This window comes from Hydra viridissima, unplaced genomic scaffold (assembly GCF_058129835.1).
Source record: "Hydra viridissima isolate aposymbiotic clone 2 unplaced genomic scaffold, HvirCarnegie_v1 scaffold_18, whole genome shotgun sequence".
NCBI lineage: Eukaryota > Metazoa > Cnidaria > Hydrozoa > Anthoathecata > Hydridae > Hydra > Hydra viridissima.
The window spans coordinates 1083674-1103715 of NW_028324317.1; the positions used below are offsets into that span (position 1 = coordinate 1083674).

At 30.7% G+C, this 20042-nt stretch overlaps 2 protein-coding genes across 3 annotated transcripts; one reads left to right on the forward strand and one right to left on the reverse strand.

The window, feature by feature from the left end:
* Window positions 1-139: 139 nt before the first annotated feature.
* Window positions 140-613, reverse strand: LOC145191603 (mitochondrial import inner membrane translocase subunit Tim10 B-like). Its single transcript, XM_080068729.2, has one exon. It carries the CDS (start codon window positions 554-556, stop codon window positions 299-301), a length of 258 nt encoding a protein of 85 aa, XP_079924855.2. The 5' UTR covers window positions 557-613; the 3' UTR covers window positions 140-298.
* A 5946-nt stretch (window positions 614-6559) lies between these two features.
* On the forward strand, window positions 6560-19036 carry LOC145191500 (angiotensin-converting enzyme-like). Of its 2 annotated transcripts, none has more exons than XM_090074977.1 (7): window positions 6560-6685; window positions 10747-11735; window positions 13641-13863; window positions 17322-17545; window positions 17906-18149; window positions 18334-18456; window positions 18664-19036. In XM_090074977.1, the coding sequence occupies exons 2-7, from the start codon at window positions 10910-10912 to the stop codon at window positions 18962-18964; spliced, it is 1941 nt and encodes a 646-aa protein (XP_089931103.1). In that variant the 5' UTR covers window positions 6560-6685; window positions 10747-10909; the 3' UTR covers window positions 18965-19036. The 2 variants fall into 2 exon arrangements, with proteins under 2 accessions (XP_089931103.1, XP_089931105.1); XM_090074979.1 differs by lacking the exon at window positions 6560-6685 and adding an exon at window positions 6794-6882.
* The last annotated feature ends 1006 nt before the right edge of the window (window positions 19037-20042 follow it).

The window sequence follows — 20042 nt, forward strand, 5'->3', positions numbered from 1 at the left end:
AATTATAGGTAAAAACATAAGTTTTAGAACCCCCTCAACTTGTATACCTATCTTTAACATTTATAAAATACATTTTATGTTTTATTTGGTTTAAACCTATATTTCCATATCAATAAATATGTACAATTTATAACAAAAATTAAACTTAATTTTATCTTCAGAGTAAAGTATTAGTTATAAGTTCAATGTTTACATTCAATAATTGTAAATGTTGTAAAACCTTAATGCCAACTGCATATACTATCAAAATGGACTGTGTGTGTACTTTTTCCATATGTATCTAATGCCTGTTCACCTTTTACATTCCACTTTGAACTCCAGAAAGACCAAGTTGCTTATCCACAGGTGGTCCTATTTCCATAAAAACAGACATAAGTCTGTGATTTACTGCAATCATTTTATCTGCACAATTATTTACACATGATTCTTCTTCTTGTGCAAGTGTCTTATGACTCATATCAACCACACATGATTCAAAACAGTTCTGAGCTATTCGATTATAAAGCCCTATAAACTCTCGATAGTTCTGCAAAGCCATTGCCTCCATTCTAGCCATCTAATTTAATTAAAAATTACAACATTACAACATTTTAACTTATCATATTTTTAAAAACAAGATCTTAAATAATGAGAAAGATAATATATGCAAGTTAAACTAACCAATGTTATTACATATTTATTTTTACCTCAACACCATCACAAAAACATTATTTTAATATATAAACAATATAAAACATTTATGTATATCAATAACAGAAAAAATAAACTCATCTGCTCATAATTGTTACCCTAAATATCTTAAGACAAGCATTTAGGATAGTAGGCTATAGGTACTTGCTATACTTATGCAGTTTTAAACTTTTAACCATTAAATCTATAATATTTTAAACTCTAAAAATTCACTTAATTATTTAAAATTTATACACTGGATTTTTTACGGAAATAGCTACTTAAGTTAATGACAAGTCTGATTTGAACCTAGCTAGACTAATTGATCTATTAAAATTTGATTCAGAGTTTGTTCAAGGGCACATACTTTTAAACTTTTTTTGGAATTACTTGCAGGGGACTTTTTAAATAGCCTTTTTAAATTGGCAAGTAAATATTGTGTGGATTCATGTCATGATAAAACAAGAAAACGTCGCAAAAAAAGTTATCTTAGAAACTTTAAAAGTTATTTTTACTTTGTGACCTCTTCAAAAGAACAGAAAATATTCAGTAAATGATTGCTAGTCATAATTTAATGATCAGACGCTCAGACAAAATGATATGGGTCACCATAAAAAAATTGCAACAAGCTGCGATAAAAATATTTTTCTATATTGATGAATGAAAAATAAATGAAATATATTAATTCAATTAAATGGAAAAAAAAAAAGAAAAAAACAACAACAATGGAAGCGGCATATCAAGTTCATTAACTTTAGTTTTTTTTGTTAGGTACGTATGGTCCACGTGCCCTTCTTTATTGAGGCAAGTCCAGATTTTAGTTAGCTATCACAATTCACTGTGAGTCAGAAAGGTAAAAAAACGGCAAAAAATTATACAACCATAAATATGTAATAAATCAATATTAGTATTCTTGGGTCAGAAAATTTAAATTTGTTATTAGAAAAAAACTTTACGCGTACCTCAGACGCATTAATGTACGCGTACGCGTTTTAGTGTTGTTTAAGCGTGCAAATAATGATTTAAATAAAAAATTAGGGTTACTTGATCCCAAATACCATACAATATCACGTATACAACATATATCACGTATTTTTTTAATTAATTATACGTGTATCTAAGTCATGTACCACACACGCGTATGCTTGATAGAGTCTTTTACTCGCTCAAAAATTAATATAAATAAAAAAATTTGGGTTCCTCAAACCAAAACGCGCGCATATACTAATTAAAATAAAAAGATTTTGATTTAAAAATCAAAATACCGTATTTTCTTATCTTTCTTTTTTATGACCAAAACAAAAAAAGAAAAAACTATTATTAGCAAAAACAATTTATTAGGTCATTAAAGAAGACGAAACATTAGGGCTAAGTGTTTTCCATTTTCAGATTGGTAGGTTTTGAAACTAATGCGGTTAATGAAACGAACATTTTCAGGGTTTGTCTTCTGCTACTTCTAACTTTACCTCAAACTCGACCAGACAATTTATTTCAGCTTTAAGATGTTCATCTTCATTTCTGATCAACTTTTTCGTTTCCTTTTGATACTAGAGATGTAGGGTCTACAATAATGTGTACTAAAGGACTACTTGTTCAACCATACTGTTTACTTCATGATGATTAATTTAAGAGGAACAATAGCTGTCTTAAAAAGAATTAGCTTGTTAACTTGGGCCTCGCCATTATTTGTATCAGTATATTTTTGTTTATACACCCTTTGGAGACACCATCAAACCCCCTATAAAATGATGTACGCTTTCAAACTTTCCCCCACTCTCATCAAATATTCTCATAGAGTTTTGTCATTCAGTAAAGTTAGTATCCTTGTCAAAGTATGGTTAAATATACTCTGTAGAGGAGTTGAAGCAGATATTTCTGTTAGAACCTTGAGGATAAAAGTTCTGTCTTTCATTCTTAATTTCATGAACTGAAGGATAAATATCTGCATTCTGTATTATGGATGAATTTCTGATAATTTGGTACTGTTCATCGGAAAGATCAAACATAATTTTTAAGCTCAAGCCATCTTCAACATTCATTTTAATTGAAAAAATAACCTCCATGCTTTTAACTTTTCCAGGATTTGAAGCATTTTTTTTATGGTAAAAACAAAATCTTTCTTGGTAGGATCTCCAGAGGCTTTTCTTATTGACACTAATACCAATACTTCAACAGGATGCTCAGCCAACTTGGTAACGTTAAAAAACATAATCTTTAATATTTAAGTGAGTAAACTACTTTTTGAATTGGTTTGAATACCATTGATTTATTACTAAGATCTTTTTCTTCTCTCACATAGATATTCCCCCTCCTTTTTCTTTCTACCTGGACCTGCTGCAATGTCTTTTTTGTTAACTATTATTTCTTCATCCAACCAAGTTCGCTCATGTTCCAGAAGTCTTGAGAAGGTCCTTGAATGTTCAGCTATTTAGATTTGAATTTACATTTAAATATTGATCGAATTTTTATGAGATTTATGATTTTAGGTTTATCATTATTTTCATGGTCTCGACCCCCCTAATCTACAAAACTCAAGTCCGTTATGTAAACTATCAAGTAAACGCCTCAAGTAAATTATGATAATTAATTCCTAACTCTTCTTTTCATGATAAAAATATATGCAATGAACTGTTATTCGTTTATTTTGTACGCAAGTTTTATTTTTTAAACGTTTAATTTAGGCTGTAAGCCGACAAATCATGCAATTTATGGTTTTTAAAAATTAACATAACTTGTTTGAGCATGAGTTTTTGAATGCTGCGTTTTGAGTGATAACAAATTAGCTCTGTAGTGCTAATGTAGTGTGAAAAATGTGAAAAATCTTTGGAATGGCAATCTAAAATCAAAATGCAATGTTAAAAAATATTGTTTATAGTTACCAAATATCTTAAGCATATACCTTCAAATTGCACTTTTTAACGCGATTGAAGTTCAAAAAAACTGGGGGTTCGCCAGTTTTTTTTGAACTTCAATCGCGATTCCTAATGGGTTGAAAACGAAATATGATTTACTTCCCCAGAATCCGATATTTATTGATTCCAGAGTTATTAATAAACTTCTAGATTACGATTTTCAAAGTATTTCACTATATTAGGGAGTTCGTTGACTCTTAAATGATTAAACTAAACGAGGGTTTTCTTAACTAACGTCCCCAAAGATTTTTAGCAAAAGCAAGTCTTTCCGCGCTATATTGGGGAGTATGATCCAATCAAAATTTTATACAAAATTAAACATTCAGTTCACGCTTGTTTATCTAATGATGAGTTCATCTTATGATGAGTTGGGCAGATTAAAAACGATTATGATCTAGTTTTACTTAAATTTTACAGTGGTAAGCTATGGTACTTTCATCAAGAGTGTGGTACTTTATTGGTATGGTATGGTTATGCTAATGTAGTACTTTTATCAAAAAAAACCTTTGGCGGAATTGAGCTGTTAACAAAAGTCGCCAACAAAGGCGGAGTTGTTTGCTACATGAGCGTCGATCGCTCATGTAACAAATAACTCCGCCTTCGTCGGCGACTTTTGTTAACAGTCAATCAGAAAAAATTTCAGAATCAGAAAATTTTTTTGCTAAATTCAGATAAAATTTTTATTAAAATCAGATGAAACTTTTGCGTATTTTTGTCTGGATTCACGTTTTCAATTAGAAAATATAAGGTTTCTCTTTTTCCCGCAGATATTTTATCTGAATCTTTATCACCTTAAAAATATTCAAAGATGTTTAAAAGTTTTTTTCAATCACATACAGCGCTGAACGTTGCAAAGTTCTTGAAAAGGCGCCATTACATTAACTGAAATGAAATGAAGTGATGGCTTTCGTTAAGAGGAGAATTTTTGCTCATAAAAGTTGTCTAATGAAAGTTGATAATAGAAAAGTTGACTTAGAAATGGCAGCCATGATACATCTTAAGGCGCCTTTTCCTAAGTGCTTTAGGTCCAGAGAACTCGCTCCTTGCCACAACTCATAGATCCGAATCTGTGCACACATCATAGAAACATTTATATTGTTAAGAATTAATATATCATACCAGAAAAAGACAAGCTCTTGAAAGAAAAGAATTTTAAAGGAAAAGCTTGTTAAAGCCTGTAAAAGCCTGTTAATGAAAAAGCCTGCTAATGGCTTGCTGAATCATATTTTAATGGACGACAGCAATAAAACAATAGATTTTAAAGTAAAACAATAGATTATAAATCTTTTAGTCTGCAATGAAACTGGTGTTAGCCCGTTAATAGTGGTGAAGCCACCATTAGTCCGACGTATATCAGAACTAAAATGTTTTTCGCTACTCATCGCTTGCGTATTGTTTGCAGATAACAGGTCTGTTGTATTCCTGTTGTATTCCTGTTGTATTCCTGTTGTATTCCTGTTGTATTCCTGTTGTATTTTAGTTTAAATGATTTTCGAGGGTAAACCCCAAATATTGACATGGCAAAAATTTGGACTATTTAACTTAGTCGTCTCAGGATCTCAGTTTGTCTTCAAACAAAACAAGCGATTTCCAATTTACTCGCTGTCATGTTGAGTTTAACTTAAAATAGATTAAGAAAATATAAGTTGATAAAAATGCCTGAACTTGAAGAGCATTAAAACTCTATTGATAATAGTTTTAAGTTGTAACTCTTTGCAAATGCCCCACCGACGTATGCCAAATATAATTGATTAATTTCGCCAATAAAAATAAATCTAAGTAATTTTACTGTAAAAGATACCAAATAAAAGATTTAAAAGATTTAAAAAAGATTTAAAAGATTCGTCTACAGCATCAAAGTATAAAAGAAAATAACTTCATTATCATAAAATCATAAAAGTGGTGTGGTATACAAAAAATGGTTCTTTTCTGATTTTTATTTTGAGATATTTACTTATTTTAAACAATTTCATAGCGTTTTTAAAGATTTAGACGAACGCATGTCGTGTTTAAGGATTTAGACGAACGTATGTCGTGTTTGACTTCCTTTTTAATATCAGGGTAGCAACAAGTTCATTTGCTATGGGTGCTAGCCCGACACTATAATGTATTCCTTTAAGTGGTCTTCTGTATAAAAGAGAAAGGAAGTTTGGAAGGGGGTAATAGGGTAGCTTGCTTTAGATATTATAAACAAAACCTTAACCACAGGAACAAAACTAATATCAAATCTCTTGCAACGTATTTTTTTACAATGGATGATGAAACTCTAAAAACAATCATGAAAGTACATGACAACTTGCTCAATGTCAACGCTCTTACACTCGCCACTCAACGCTCTTACACTCGCCACTCGCGTTGCTGCTTTTCTGAGCTCGCTTCACCTGCTCTCCTAAATCGCCTCGCTCGATATCAACACAATTGGTGTCCCAATGTCGCACCATCAAATCCCACCGATAGTGTATTACCTATCATTGCACGCACTTCTTCGCTGCACGCTCAATTTCATCGTTAACCCGACATCTGCTCCCGCAATATTGATGATATCAGCGCTGAAAAAGGTATGCAAAGCTGAAATCTCTATTGTATCATTAGACTTAGTAGAAGCTTTAAAAGCAAATAGGTATTCAAACAACCAGTGACATTAAAATATTTGTTTCAAACATTACAGATGATTTATTTTGAATGTTACTTTTGAAATGAGAGCTGCTGATTTTATGATAGCTGCCAATTGGTTGAAATGTAATGCAGCAAAGAGTATCAATGTACCAGCATGCAACGCAAGCATTAAATCTGAAAGCATAAAATCTGATCAGCTGAACCAATTAGAACGCGCATTGCATTTTTATATTTTACTTTTCAACGCGAAAGCAAATAAGTTCATGGGAAAGGTAATTTGTAATATAAATTTTGAAATTTTTGAAAAAACAAAAGTAAATCAAAGTTGCATTATTCTTTTTTATCATGTGTCCTCCATACAGGAGATCAGCGGAAGCTTTTTTATATTGTCATAGAAGGAACAAAAGCATGCTTGGATATCTAAATGCATGTTTGGATGATATCTAATTTTTGATATACATAAAAATAAAGGGCAGGCATTCTTTGAGGTATTGTATTTTTATTCTTAATAGATTTTCAGAAATATTATAAATAATTCTAATAAATATACTCTTTGGTTGATGAACACCTTGATTTACACACAATTCAAATATTCTTGAATAGAGCTCCAGGCCATTAATTCATAAAGCTGCGGCCATACTTGGTCGCAATTGATGGATAGCTTTTATTGTTTACTTTTCATGAAGTAAGTAAATTTTTTAATCAGAAAATAAGTTCATTTACTTTTTGGCTTTAAAAATAGTTTAGAGTTAGGGCAAACGGACCTTTTAATTGCTACGTCTTATTGAGAGCCAATTTTTAGCCTTGTATCTACCACATTTTAAAATTGGGACAACGAGTAGTTGTTTGGGACAACGAGTAGTTGTTTTAATTTTTATGTTTTACTTAATCTATCTTTAGTAATAATTTCCAAAAATTATTAAATTAATTTACTCAAATTTTATTGAGATTTTTTTGTTGTTGTGGTGAAATTTGTGTCATAAAAAAACGTGCCTTATTTAAAATGCAAGCTTACACCGATTGCAATTTTAACTCATTATGAGTCACATATTTTTATTTAAAAAACGACGTGCCATAAGGAAATGACTCGTCGTATCTATATCATCGTTCTTATTTAAAAACAAGAAAAAAATAACTAAAACCAAAAATGCATGTTCATTAAATATGAGAATGCTGTACCACCATCTATTGCTGATGGTACAGTGTTTCCGCATTTAACAACTAAATCTAGTGCTACAACACAAAACTACGAGATCTATTCGTTCATCAACGGCAAAAATTGGAGCGCCTACCAGACTGGATAGATTAAACAAGAGGTTGAATATCTTTGGCTCGCAAAGGCTTTTTTTACCAACATTGGTAACAATAGAGTTGACGGGTTCTCAAAACTCAAGATAATTCTAAATTGAATATATTGTCGTTATGGAGACGGTTTAAATCTCCAATCACAAATTTAAAAAAACTACCAACTTTGTAATGAAGGATTTAAATTACAATGCGAAAAATCGTTTAACGAATCGTTAAATCGTTTAGGTTACGTTTAACTACTCCATACGTAATTATTATGTTTAGTTATCAGATTGTTAACCCACTAAATAATCAGTGTCAAACAAAACCATTGTGAATCAGTCGTCGATTGAATCCATTTTGAATCAATCATTAAATGAATCGGCCGTTTGTCTTGTAATTAATGAAAAGATTACTGATACAAAAAATACAAAGCGAGTGACTGAATTGGCTCCGGTTATTGATGATAACAGTAATGGTTTGACCAAATATTCATGTTGTCATGTTGACATGACAACATGGAAGTAATATTTTTAACAGACTTTTGCTTTTAATTGTAATCATTTGTCATCTCATGGCTGCTTTAAGAATATAAATATGAAAATTCAGGTTTTCGATTTTTTTTTGTTATATTAAGCAATTAGAAAAGTTACTGTCATAAGTTTAAGACAAGCTCTTGAAGCCAAACTGAAATTTGATCCATTTTCTCAAAAGATATTTTTATTGCCAGAAAAGTTGGTTTAGTCAAAAAAAAGTTCATACGAGAAGACTTGCTAAGTTCATACGAGAAGACTTGCTAAGTTCATACGAGAAGACTTGCTAAGTTCATACGAGAAGACTTGATCAACAAGAGAAGACTTGACCAACAAGAGCAGACTTGCTAAGGAAGTATGATTATCTCTGTGAAATGCTGGACCTCTGGTCGAAACTTTGTTGTAATGCCTCTCACCAAGCGGATTTTGTTATTAAAGTACAAGATAAACAGGAAAATAACTAGCCAGCAGTTTTTGGGTTCAGTGGAGCAGCATAGTATCAGTGCTACAACCATTTTGTCAGGCGTCATCTCGTCCAGTCAAGACTCGCCGCTCACTGATTGAGGAAGAAGTCTTTATTGATCACTAAGTAAAGACCTAAACGTCTCCAGATGTTCATGGAACACCAAAATAGGACTGCTGCTCATTAGAGCAATTAAAGTCATTAGGTAAATTGAATGACTAAGTCTGTTTTAAATCCTTTTATCGGATAATTACACTTTTTTGATATTTTTACCTCATACGGTTTTTATTGTCATTTTTTCTTTCTTTTTGGTCAGCGAGCAAGAAATTCTAAATCAATTAGATTGCGCCTGACTCAACCGCTAGAAACCTTAATATCATGCTGCTCCATTTTTTTTTTTTAAATCTGCTTAACTTTTTGCTTATTGCTCAGCGATGTTTTTCTTGCACTCCACCATCGAAATTTGTTTGGTATAGGGAAATGTAACTAAGTTTCTGACTGGAGGTCCAGCGTTTTTGAAGCACTGTCAGTCTCAAATCAAGCTTTCTCTTGGACGTTATTAGCTGCTTTCTGACTGAGACCAACTTTCTTGGCAATCTCCCTTTGAGAGAATTCATAATGATTTAGTAGGGCTCCATTGTGTCTTCTCGGACTTGGGTCAGTGACTTTGACTATTGATGAGCATCAAAAAATGCTAAGTACACAAAAAACTGTCCCACAGTAGAAAAATAACAGTAGAAAAATGATAATAAACGTCATTCGAATGGTGTATCTTCAGACAACCTGCACATTTGTACAAAAGATAAAAAACCAGACAAACCAGACAAACCAGGCAAACCAGACAAACAAACTTAAAATCATAAAACTTTTGATAAACTCTGGTTAAAATCGCAAAACTTTTGTAATTTTTTACAAATAAAAATAAACACTATTTATATATATTAAACATATTTATATATATTAAACATATTTATATGTATGTTGTTGACTTTATCTAAATATAATAAAAAAACAAAAAAAGATATTAGTAACTAAATTTATGAATAAAAAGAATTAGTGATGTAGTCTATAGAATTGTAAAGGGTTGGTCTGAATTGTATGTTGATAGACCTTTACAACCTCGATGTAGGCACGTTACATACAAAAAGAACAAACTGGAATAAGAGTAAATCATTTAGCTTCAAACACAATTATTTAAAGAAATATTTTAATTTTTTTAATTTTATTTTATTGAGAATTTTTTATATAATATAAATTTTTAAAGTTGAGAAAAAATATTTAAAAAAATGATTTTTATGGGAAAAAAGAACAGATTACTTTTCTCCTTTTGATGAAATTTTGGGGACAAGTTATATTTTGATAACAATTAAAATTTTGTTATTAAGAAAATTAGGCTAAATCAATTATTAATAAAAATAAACTTATTAGATAGTAAATATTAAAAACACAAACGATTAATTAGTAAAATTTGAGTTGTTTCATGGTCAAAAGCCGGTCTCCGGTATTTTTTCATGCAGAGAAGTTCTTCACCAATTTTGTATTTTTTTAAATAAACGCAGTCTACACCCCCCCCCCCCCGCCCCTTAGACTTTCAACTAGATACTTCAAATTTATATCACATGTAGTTTTTAAGTTGGCAATTCTTCTTCCCAATCCCAGAAATCGGTTCGGTACGCTCGCGTGCCACTCCAGCTGAAAACGCATTATTTGCTTAAACTTTAAAATTTGGGTGGATTTTGGTTCATTGAAAGTTTCCTCCTTCAAGGCCACCCTAAATCGTTACATGATCTCCACCATGTTACATGATCTCCACCATGTTTTGACGTTTAAAAAGTTCACACATTCCCCGACCTTTCTTCGAATATATTGGCTCGTTTTATCACAAAATGAACTCTCTGGCGCACCGTTTTCATTTTGAAAGCATGAAGTTGTTAGCGTTTGTTATAAAATTTATATTTTATTTGGTCACATAACTTAAATATGTTTTCTTAAAAGCTCCGGTCTTTTTGTTTTCTCTATTTGTAAAAATTTATTTCTTTGTTCATGGCATTGTTTTTTTAATAACTCATGATCTAAAGCAGATTCTAACAATTGGTTCATCAAAATCTTATGAAAACATTACCATATGTAACAATGTAACAATCTTGACTGGATTTCCATTCAACAGTTAATGTTTGATTTAAGGCTTAAGAGGGCTTCTCTCTCTCCTACAATTTCATAAAGATGATAAACAAGAGTTTCATATACGTTTTGCTTTGATTTGCAGGTTTTAATAACGGGAGAGAACGTTTTGACACAAAGTGTAACTTGACCCAATTTAATGCATTGCAAAATAGTCCAGCAGCTAAATTGCTTGCTGTTGTTAACTTCGTTATAACTGTTTGAAACGCATTGCAGGGTGTCCTAAAAAACAATTTTTAGGACGCAACATGATGCTAGCAGTTTTTTTTGCGCTACTTTTTGGATGCAATGCACAGCAGAATGCAACCGATTTTCTTAAAGAATACAATGAGAAGTCAAAAATAATTGAATATAACTATGCCGAAGCATCTTTTATAAAGGCCACCAACATCACTGATTATAACACAAAGCAAGCTGAAGCTGCCTCTATTGAATACAGTAAAATTATGAAAGAAATCCGTCAAAATGCTTCAAAAATCGACCTTAAGAACGCTGACGCTGACACAAAAAGACAGTTTGAAATGCTCCTTACCAATATGGAGCCAAATAATACTGAAATAATGGAGAACATCACTGTAATTGCAGGAGAGATGGAGAATATTTACAGTACCGCTACTATTCCTAACAACCAATCTATTATTAAAACGATAATTTCCAAAAACGATAGGCTTAGCCTTGATGAGCATCTTAAAAAAATAATTGCAGAATCGCGAGACTCAGAAGAGCTGCTCTACGTCTGGGAAGAATGGCGTAAAAGCGTTGGACCACCGCTTCGCAACTTATACACGGAATTTGTAAGACTTAACAATATCGGAGCTAGGGAGAACGGATACAAAGATGCGGGAGATTATAAAAGAAAGGTTTATGAAATCGATGGCTTGGAAGAAGTTGTGGAAAATTTTTGGGAAGAGCTCAAACCGTTTTACCAAGAGGTGCATGCATATGTGAGGTATAAGCTGGCTGCTCGGTATCCAAAGTTAGTCAAAGATGGAGAGCCGATTCCAGCCCATCTGTTGGGTGATATGTGGGCACAGTCTTGGGCAAACGTATTTGATTTAGTCATACCTTATCCAGGTAAATATGTTTAAATAGTGCTGTAGAAAAGTAATATATTTCCGTAAATTTTTCATTTACTTCCGTTCAGTTTTGAACTATCTATGCATACTTGTGAATGTTTTCATAGATGTGTAAAACTTCTAAGTCACCCAGATTGTTAAAGTCACTCCACTTGATTATTCTTAAGATTTATACTTTCTGTAAACTCATTTAACAAATGGATGCATCGAAATTGAACTCGATTTTATTTGCTTTAAATGATAAGTTTTCTGGTCGTATAATGAATAAGTTAAAAAAAGATAACTGATTTGGAAAGCCCGTTGAGTTTGAAAACATTTGACAACTTAGGTCCAACACCATAGCTGTATTACCAACTTTATTTACTATTTATGTTAATGTTAGTTGCTAATTAGGTTTTAATTGAACATGTATGAGACTGTGTTGCGAATAATTTAAAAAAAGTTCTTTTATCATAGAATTAAAAAATATTCAAGTGATGTAATGACTGATTAATCATTACAATTAGTTTTTGATTCTATCGATTAAAAGTCAAAATAGGGAAATATCTAGAAATATCTCATACACCAAATTCATTAACTTCACGTAACAAAAGCGGAGACACGCGATGAAATTCAATACGTTTGAAAAACGTGTGATTGCTGATCTGTTGTTGTATTGCACATCGTCTATAATATTTAATTCAACACGTCAATCTGCTATTGACTAATCAAATAAAATGTTTTTCAAACTACAATTTATTTTTAGTTATGGTTTTTAGTGTTTTATCGTATTTTTTTTGGACATTTTACAAGTTAGATCTGAGTTGAATAAGATTCAATCGGGTTGAGTTAAATCAACATATTTTTAAACCGTCAAATAACAATACGAAAATGTCGACCTACAATAATATTATCAAGTTTCAATTTCCTTCATATATTTTCGATTTCACATTCTGTCAAATTTTCATTTCGAACGACAACTTTAACAAATACACTTAGCCAATTATTAACAAATTGTTACTTTGGTTGAAAACAAAATATGTAGATAAACGTTTGCAATAAAATGAGTAGGTCATAATAAGTGACGATGTAAGTTTTACATGAAAAAAGTTATCGGTTGAAACCTGAACTATGTTAACAATTTAATTTAAAAGTAGGTTTTAATACTGTTGACCGATTCTTTAAGCATTTTGTCCAGTAAACTATTTTTTATCCCTCAGATTTGCAATTCTGAATAAAACATTAGTGTAACCTGACCAACTAAATGTTATTTAAGCGGCCATAAAGCACTAGTTATAAGTATTTTTCAACTCAAAAGTGTCATCCTCTTCTTCCAGAATAGAGTGAGTTTATGAATTTCGTATACATTTCAACCGTTATTTGTTTCTTGACTTACAAAAGTAACAACTTAATGTGTGGATATGTTGAACACCGTCAACAAGTTAGTAAATATGTGAACTCCTTGTTCAGACATCTAGCACAGGAGTGAAAGGTATGCATAATATTTTGGATAAAAAAATACATAAGTTTTCCATATTATGGTCAATAAAAGTTAAGGATTAATATGGAAAACATACTTAACTAGAAAAAAAATTTTTAGAAAAATAACATTTAGTAAAGTAGATTTGCAAGTTGAAGCCATCAATGGTAATTCAAATCTCTCTTAGCCTTTATTATATAGCAAACTTATAGTTTATACTCTCACTAAATAATAATTTTGAACTGGAATCAGTATTTAAGGTTTTTTTTTTTGTGAGTTGTAACACATAAGCATGAGAAACTTGAGGGTAACATGGTTATTATTGCTTTAAAAGTCTTCTGAGTTTACAATGGCTTTTGTCTGCAATTAAAATTTTCTTATTGTTTTTCCCTAAATTGTTACATTTTCAAAATTTACAATCATATCTGCATCATTTTATTTTAGGTGAACCTAGCCTTGATGTTACCAGTGAGTTAAAGAAACAGAAATATGATCATACTAAAATGTTCAAAAAAGCAGAAACATTTTTTACTTCCCTTGGTTGGCCATCATTGCCAAATAGTTTTTGGGATAAATCAATGTTTGTGAAACCAAATAACCGCAATGTAACGTGTCATGCTTCTGCATGGGACTTTTCAATTATTAAAGATGGAAGTAAAGATGTTAGGCAAGTCTTTATGTCTTAGATTCTTACAATTATAGCATATTCTGTATATATAGTATATTATCATCTGATTATCAACTAAAAAGAGCACTGGATTTATGACTTGTGGAAGCAATTAGTAAGATGTAAATGAAGATTATATATAGCACTTTTTTGTATATGTAATGCTTAAACTAGGTGAAAGGTTGCACTTGGAAAATTTTTTTTGTTAAAATGAGGATGATTTTCCTTAATTTCCAAAATCACCTTCTTTTGTGCTGAAGACAAAACTTGTTGAAATACACTTTTTTTTTTTTTGTAAACTTACATTTTTGCACAAACATTTTTATTGAAAAAGAGATTAAACCAGATGTTGCACTTATGACTCATAATAGGAGGTAAACTAGGAATGTACATAAAAGCTTTTTTATACTTTGGGGTAGAGTTTTGAAATATGCTTTCAAAAAACGTAACTCTTTAAAACTCAAATCACAAATCTATAGAGCTGCAGTTGTATGAAATTTGTTTTCGACTGGATACAAAAAAAAAAAGATTTGAACAAATTGTTAATTTGAACAAATGAGAATGGCATTTAAATAAAGCCAAACTGTTGTCTTGGTATAAGCCAAAATAAATCTGTTGTAATGTTGCCATAGTTGGGAATTACCAAAAAGGTCACAAAACCTTGTGCCATCAAAAGCCTCCATCAGACAAAATGGTGGCATCAGACAAACCACTTTTCTTTTTTATTTAAACTTGTAAATTGTATTAAGTTGCATGTTTTATTATTATGTTTAATTATTGTAATTTTTTTATTTATGTTTTATTATGTTTATATTTATTATTATGCCATTATTATGTTTTATTTTATTATTATGCCATTATTATTATTATGCTCATCAGAAAGTTTTATGTGTTGTTCAGAAATGTTATTTGGATTTTTTTTTTTTTGTGTGTGTTAATTGATGAGAAGTTATTATTATCAAAAATAAAAAAAAATGATTAAGGTACAATTCATTAGTTCTCTTAAACCAATTTGTTATATTGTGAATTGGAGGATCGGTTGAGTTGGATTAGTTGAGGATGAGTATGATACTGACTTTAGATTTACTTGTAGATTTTGTATACTTTTACTGATTCTAAAAATATCTTTTTTTGCTGGATTTGTTAACAAGATTGTTGGGATGTTTTGAAAGTTTTCTTTGTTTAAAAAACGGATGATTCATGTATACTAAACCCATAGCGCAATAATAAACTGCAAAAGTTGTTTTTTTGATCTTTGACTTTGCTGCAACAGTGCAATGGCTGCATCATAATTGCATTCAGATAATTGATCAACTAGTTACAAACAATATTTTTTCTGACATAATTATAACATCTATTTTTATTAACTACACCAATTAGAAAGGAAAATAGCTTTAAAGAGACAAAATGAAGACATCACCAAAATATTACCTTTACTTTTGTACATTTTTCTCTAATGTAGCTAAGTCAGTAGACTTTCTAATTCAAACCTTTTCTTAACTTTGCTTTTAATTATCCAGTGGGTTTAATTTTATAAAAAAAGATTAAAGGAAAATCATGTGGCATTGTAAGTCCTAATGTAACCATCGTACCTCCTAGCCTTTCTGATGTGCATAGTTTAATGTCAAACTAAAGCTTAGAGATTAATCACCAGCTTTAACATTGGCGCAAAAATTATGGATTGGTTGGAAAGGTGAAAATTCCAAATGATTTGAGCCATGTAATGATGCAGAAGATGTGGCATTCAAGTACAATATAATCATAAGTTTAGTTACTCAATATAGTTAAGTCATTTTAAGAGAAATCACTATAAAACTCTGTATGATTTATCTAGGCCTGGATGTTAAGCTGTTCTCCGTATGGTCCATCTTGATTTTTTTGCGATAGCAAATCAATTGAATTAAAATGATAAAATTTAGGTCTATAACAATTTGTGTTTTTAACTAAGTTTAGTATTACTCCACTAAATCACATTAAACTACCAGATGGAAAAGATCAGTCTATCTTTGGTTTTGGTTTTAAAAATGGTTCTCAAAAAGTTTTTACTTTGAAAGAAAAGATTTTATAGGGCGTGTTCAACAAATAATAACAACTAATAAATTTCTTTCTTCCTAACTTAAAGTTAAAGAAGAAACTCATTCTAATAAATCAATCAAAGAATCTGCAAATTCCTCTTAGACAGATATTATCCGATCTGATCAACACAATAAAAGCCATTTTAACCATTTTTAATTAGCCATTAATTAAGCCATTTTTTAAGCCATTAATTAAGCCATTTTTAATTTTAAAAAGTTGACAAAAATCAAATGAAATTTAGGATATTTCTTTAAAAAAAAAATTCAACTTAAATCACACTGAGAGTGAGTTGCAACTGATTATTGACAAATATTTACTTTGGAAGCTGTAAAATACTCTATATTTAAATAATCTAATATTATATTTAATATAATAATCTAAAAGTTATTTATTTATTACTTATTTTATATTTAATTACATTTTATCTTTATTATTATTATTTATTTTATATTTAAATAATAACATTTAAATAATCATTTAATAGTTGTACAACTGTTGATCATCATGAATAATTGCATCAAAATCTAACTAAACATATTTGTTGTGGCCCTGAGAAAGCAATCAAAGCAGTTTTGTTCTTTTAGCAGCAAGAATCATCTTTTGATAGATCTTTTAAGTAACTGATGCACTAATTAGCCAAGACTAAGTTAAAGTTTATGATAATTATTTACTTTACTAAATAGAAAAAGTACTTTTTAAATCAGTAGCTGATTTTAATGAATACACCCTGTCTTGTGTTAGCCTGAAAGCATAAACCAACCACAAGTTTATTTCTGAAGTTCAAATGCAAAATAGGGTTGTTTAGTGTTCCTGGTAGTAAACATTTTCACCAGCCTGTGATGACATAGAACTTTTGTGAGGTAATAACAAAGTTTTCTGTAAGTGGTAAGAGAGTACTGATAATTAGCTGGGTTAAAATTGCTTAAGAATTAAACTTTTTAATCTTTGATGTCTGTTAAACTCGTGAGGACGCAATGTAAACAAGTCTTAATGTGCATCAAACTGCTCTGTCAAAGTCTACGCTTGACAGAGGTTTTTCCTCTGTCAAGCGTAGACTTTGACATCATTTAATTTTTAATAATCATTTAAAAATCCAAAGGTTTTTAACGTTTTGTGAATGAACAGAAAGAAAGTTGCTTAATTTAATTTTATACTTAATTAGATAATTGATAAAAAGGTGTGTGATGTAAACTTTTAGAAAACCAGATACCTAATCACTGCTAAGGGAACCAAAGATTGTTTGGCTTACAAATAAATGAATAATTTTTTCTGTAACAAAAACAGTTTCAATGTATATACTGCTTATTTATTTTTTTAAATTTTTTTTTAATAAATAAAAGTTTATATTTGTATAAACATTAAAATGAGATAATTATATGCAGAGTGAAAATGTGCACTGAAGTAACACAAGATGATTTCAATACCATCCATCATGAGCTTGGTCACATTTACTACTACTTATTGTACTGGTATCAACCTGCTTTATATAGAACAGGAGCAAATCCTGGTTTCCATGAAGCAGTAGGTGACACATTGGTTCTCTCAGTTCAAACACCTGACCATTTAAAAGAAATTGGAATACTAAGCAATGTATCAAGCTCAGAAAGTATGAATTATTTTAAAGTAATTTTTTTTGCTGTTTATGCTTCCTGCTCAATCTTTTTCTTTTTTATCTCCAAAAATTGCTCACCAATTTCATGATTAAACTCAAGTATTCCGCCCTAATAATCATTTGCAGCATTTACTTTTGTGTAGTTTTAGTAGTTTATTATTTTTTATGAACTATTGATATTATTTCCTTTTTTTTTTTTTTTTTTTTTTTCTGTAAATTAAATCTCTATTTTGATTTCTTGTAAAAAAAATTAATGCAGTTCCTTTCATAAATAATGCTTCAAATATTACAATATGGATTAAATGAAGCCATAAAAATTTGCTTCTTTGAAATATTTGAAATGATGCTTTTTAGATGCAGATATTAATTTTCTTCTTAAAACTGCAATGGAAAGAATTGCCTTTTTACCTTTTGGTTATCTCATGGATAAATGGATGTGGGGGGTTTATGGGGGAGAAATAAAGCCATCAGAATATAACAAAAAATGGTGGGAATTGAGGCTAAAATACCAAGGTGTTACACCTTTAAGCGTTCGTGGTGAAGAGTTTTTTGATCCTGGGGCAAAGTATCATATTCCTGCAGACACATCGTATATCAGGTAACTTCTTTTGTTTTTAAAGTTTAAGTAAAGTTGTTGTTTTTATGTTTGTTTATTTTTTAATTTTTAGCTTTAACAAGTTTAAGTAGAGTTATTTTATAATTGTTTACCTCGTCTATGATTGGTCAAAATTTGTCAGAATTGGTTTTTTAAAAAAAAAATAGTAGTTTTGATTCTTTTATAGATATTTCTTTGCTCACATTCTTCAGTTTACATTTCATAAACATGCTTGCATAGCAGCAAACAATACAAAACCTCTCCACAAGTGCTCAATATACAAATCTAAAGAGGCAGGCAGAGCTTTCGGGTAGATATATTTGCAATTTATTTTTAGCATAAAAGTTACATAAACTATAAAATATCTGTAAACTGTTTGTCAATTGTTAACTAACGTAAAGTGTCTTTTGAAAGTAAATCTTGTCTTTTATGAGTAAAGCTTTTACCTCCCTCTAATTTTGATGGGCCTTTGTTTTTTTGACTGTCTATTTTTTTTTTTTTTTTTGTTTTATTTTAGGGATGTGTTGGCACTAGGAAAAAGCAAGACATGGCAAGTTGCTTTAAAACAGTTGACAGGATCTGAGAAGCTTTTTGCTGATGCGATCAAAGAGTACTTCCTTCCGTTACAAAAATGGTTAGAGTCAGAAAGAATTAAAAACAAATACACCCTCGGCTGGGAAGGTGAAACACCTTCCACAGCACCTCCCACAGCACCTCCAAAAACACCTCACAACAACACCTCCAACATTACTCAACAATCTACCATAATATTACTTGTAGTTTTATTGTCTCAGTTTTTTATTTCAAAATTTTGTTAGTTGATGCCTGCTGTTTTTGTATTTAAAAAAAGCATCAACATTTTATATTAAAGAATAAAATTCTTATAAAAAGTTTCCCTCTAATTTTTATGTTGGATATTTTTGATCCGAGATTGAAAAGCATTGAAAATCCAATTTTCATCATTAGGTACCGTTTCTCATTTCTAGTAAATGTCCCTTGTTGTAAAAAGCGTTCAAAGCAAGTTGTCTGAAAATGCTGGCAAAGTTCAAATAAATAGATTGATTGCTGGTTTTTACTATCGATGATGTTTGAATGATTTTGATCCGTTTTTAGTTGCGGGTTTTACATTTTCAAGGTTCTCCGGCTTCTCCGGCTAAACTGGTATTGAAACGTTTCTTGTCGCAAATTCCGTTGTGACGACGACGCGACATAATAGAATTTTCGACAAATTAAACTTGATTAAAGAAGAGCTACTAAAAAATCCGAAATAGTCGTAAAGGAGCTCAAAATGAATCAGAGAGCAATAAGTTTACATTATGATTGTTTTGATGGAAGACCTCAAGAGGTTGTTGTTTACTTCGTCTCAAAGCATGGCTTGTTTTTATAGAGAATTCAATCAGACGCGATGCCAAAAGAAAAAAAAGGTAATAAATTGAATTTTAACTATCCAGAAAATAAAAATGGACAGCGTCTTGTTTTCACGTCAATCACTCTGTCTCTAGCACAACATTTAAACGATGAATCGTAAGTTAGAAATTTATGCAACTCAAGAAATTGACTGGTAACAGGGCTCCGCTCCGTGAGCCAATTACTTGGGGCCTCAGTAACAAAATTTATTAAATATGGCGGCCAGAGTCGGTTAATGAAAGTTAGGGGCCCCCCTACTTCAGATGTAACTGAAGACCTCAAAACCGCGATAAAAAATAATATTTTTTCTCAAAACTATGTTGTAGCTGAAAAGGAGAACGGAACTCGCAAACAAAAGCGAAAAGTGGATAAATGGGAGGTGAACATTTGAAAAGCAAGACATTTAAAAGAGGAAGCTCATGTGAGCTTTGTTAGTCGTAAAAAAAAATCCTAAAACGAATTCATTCAACTCGCATATAACGAGAACCT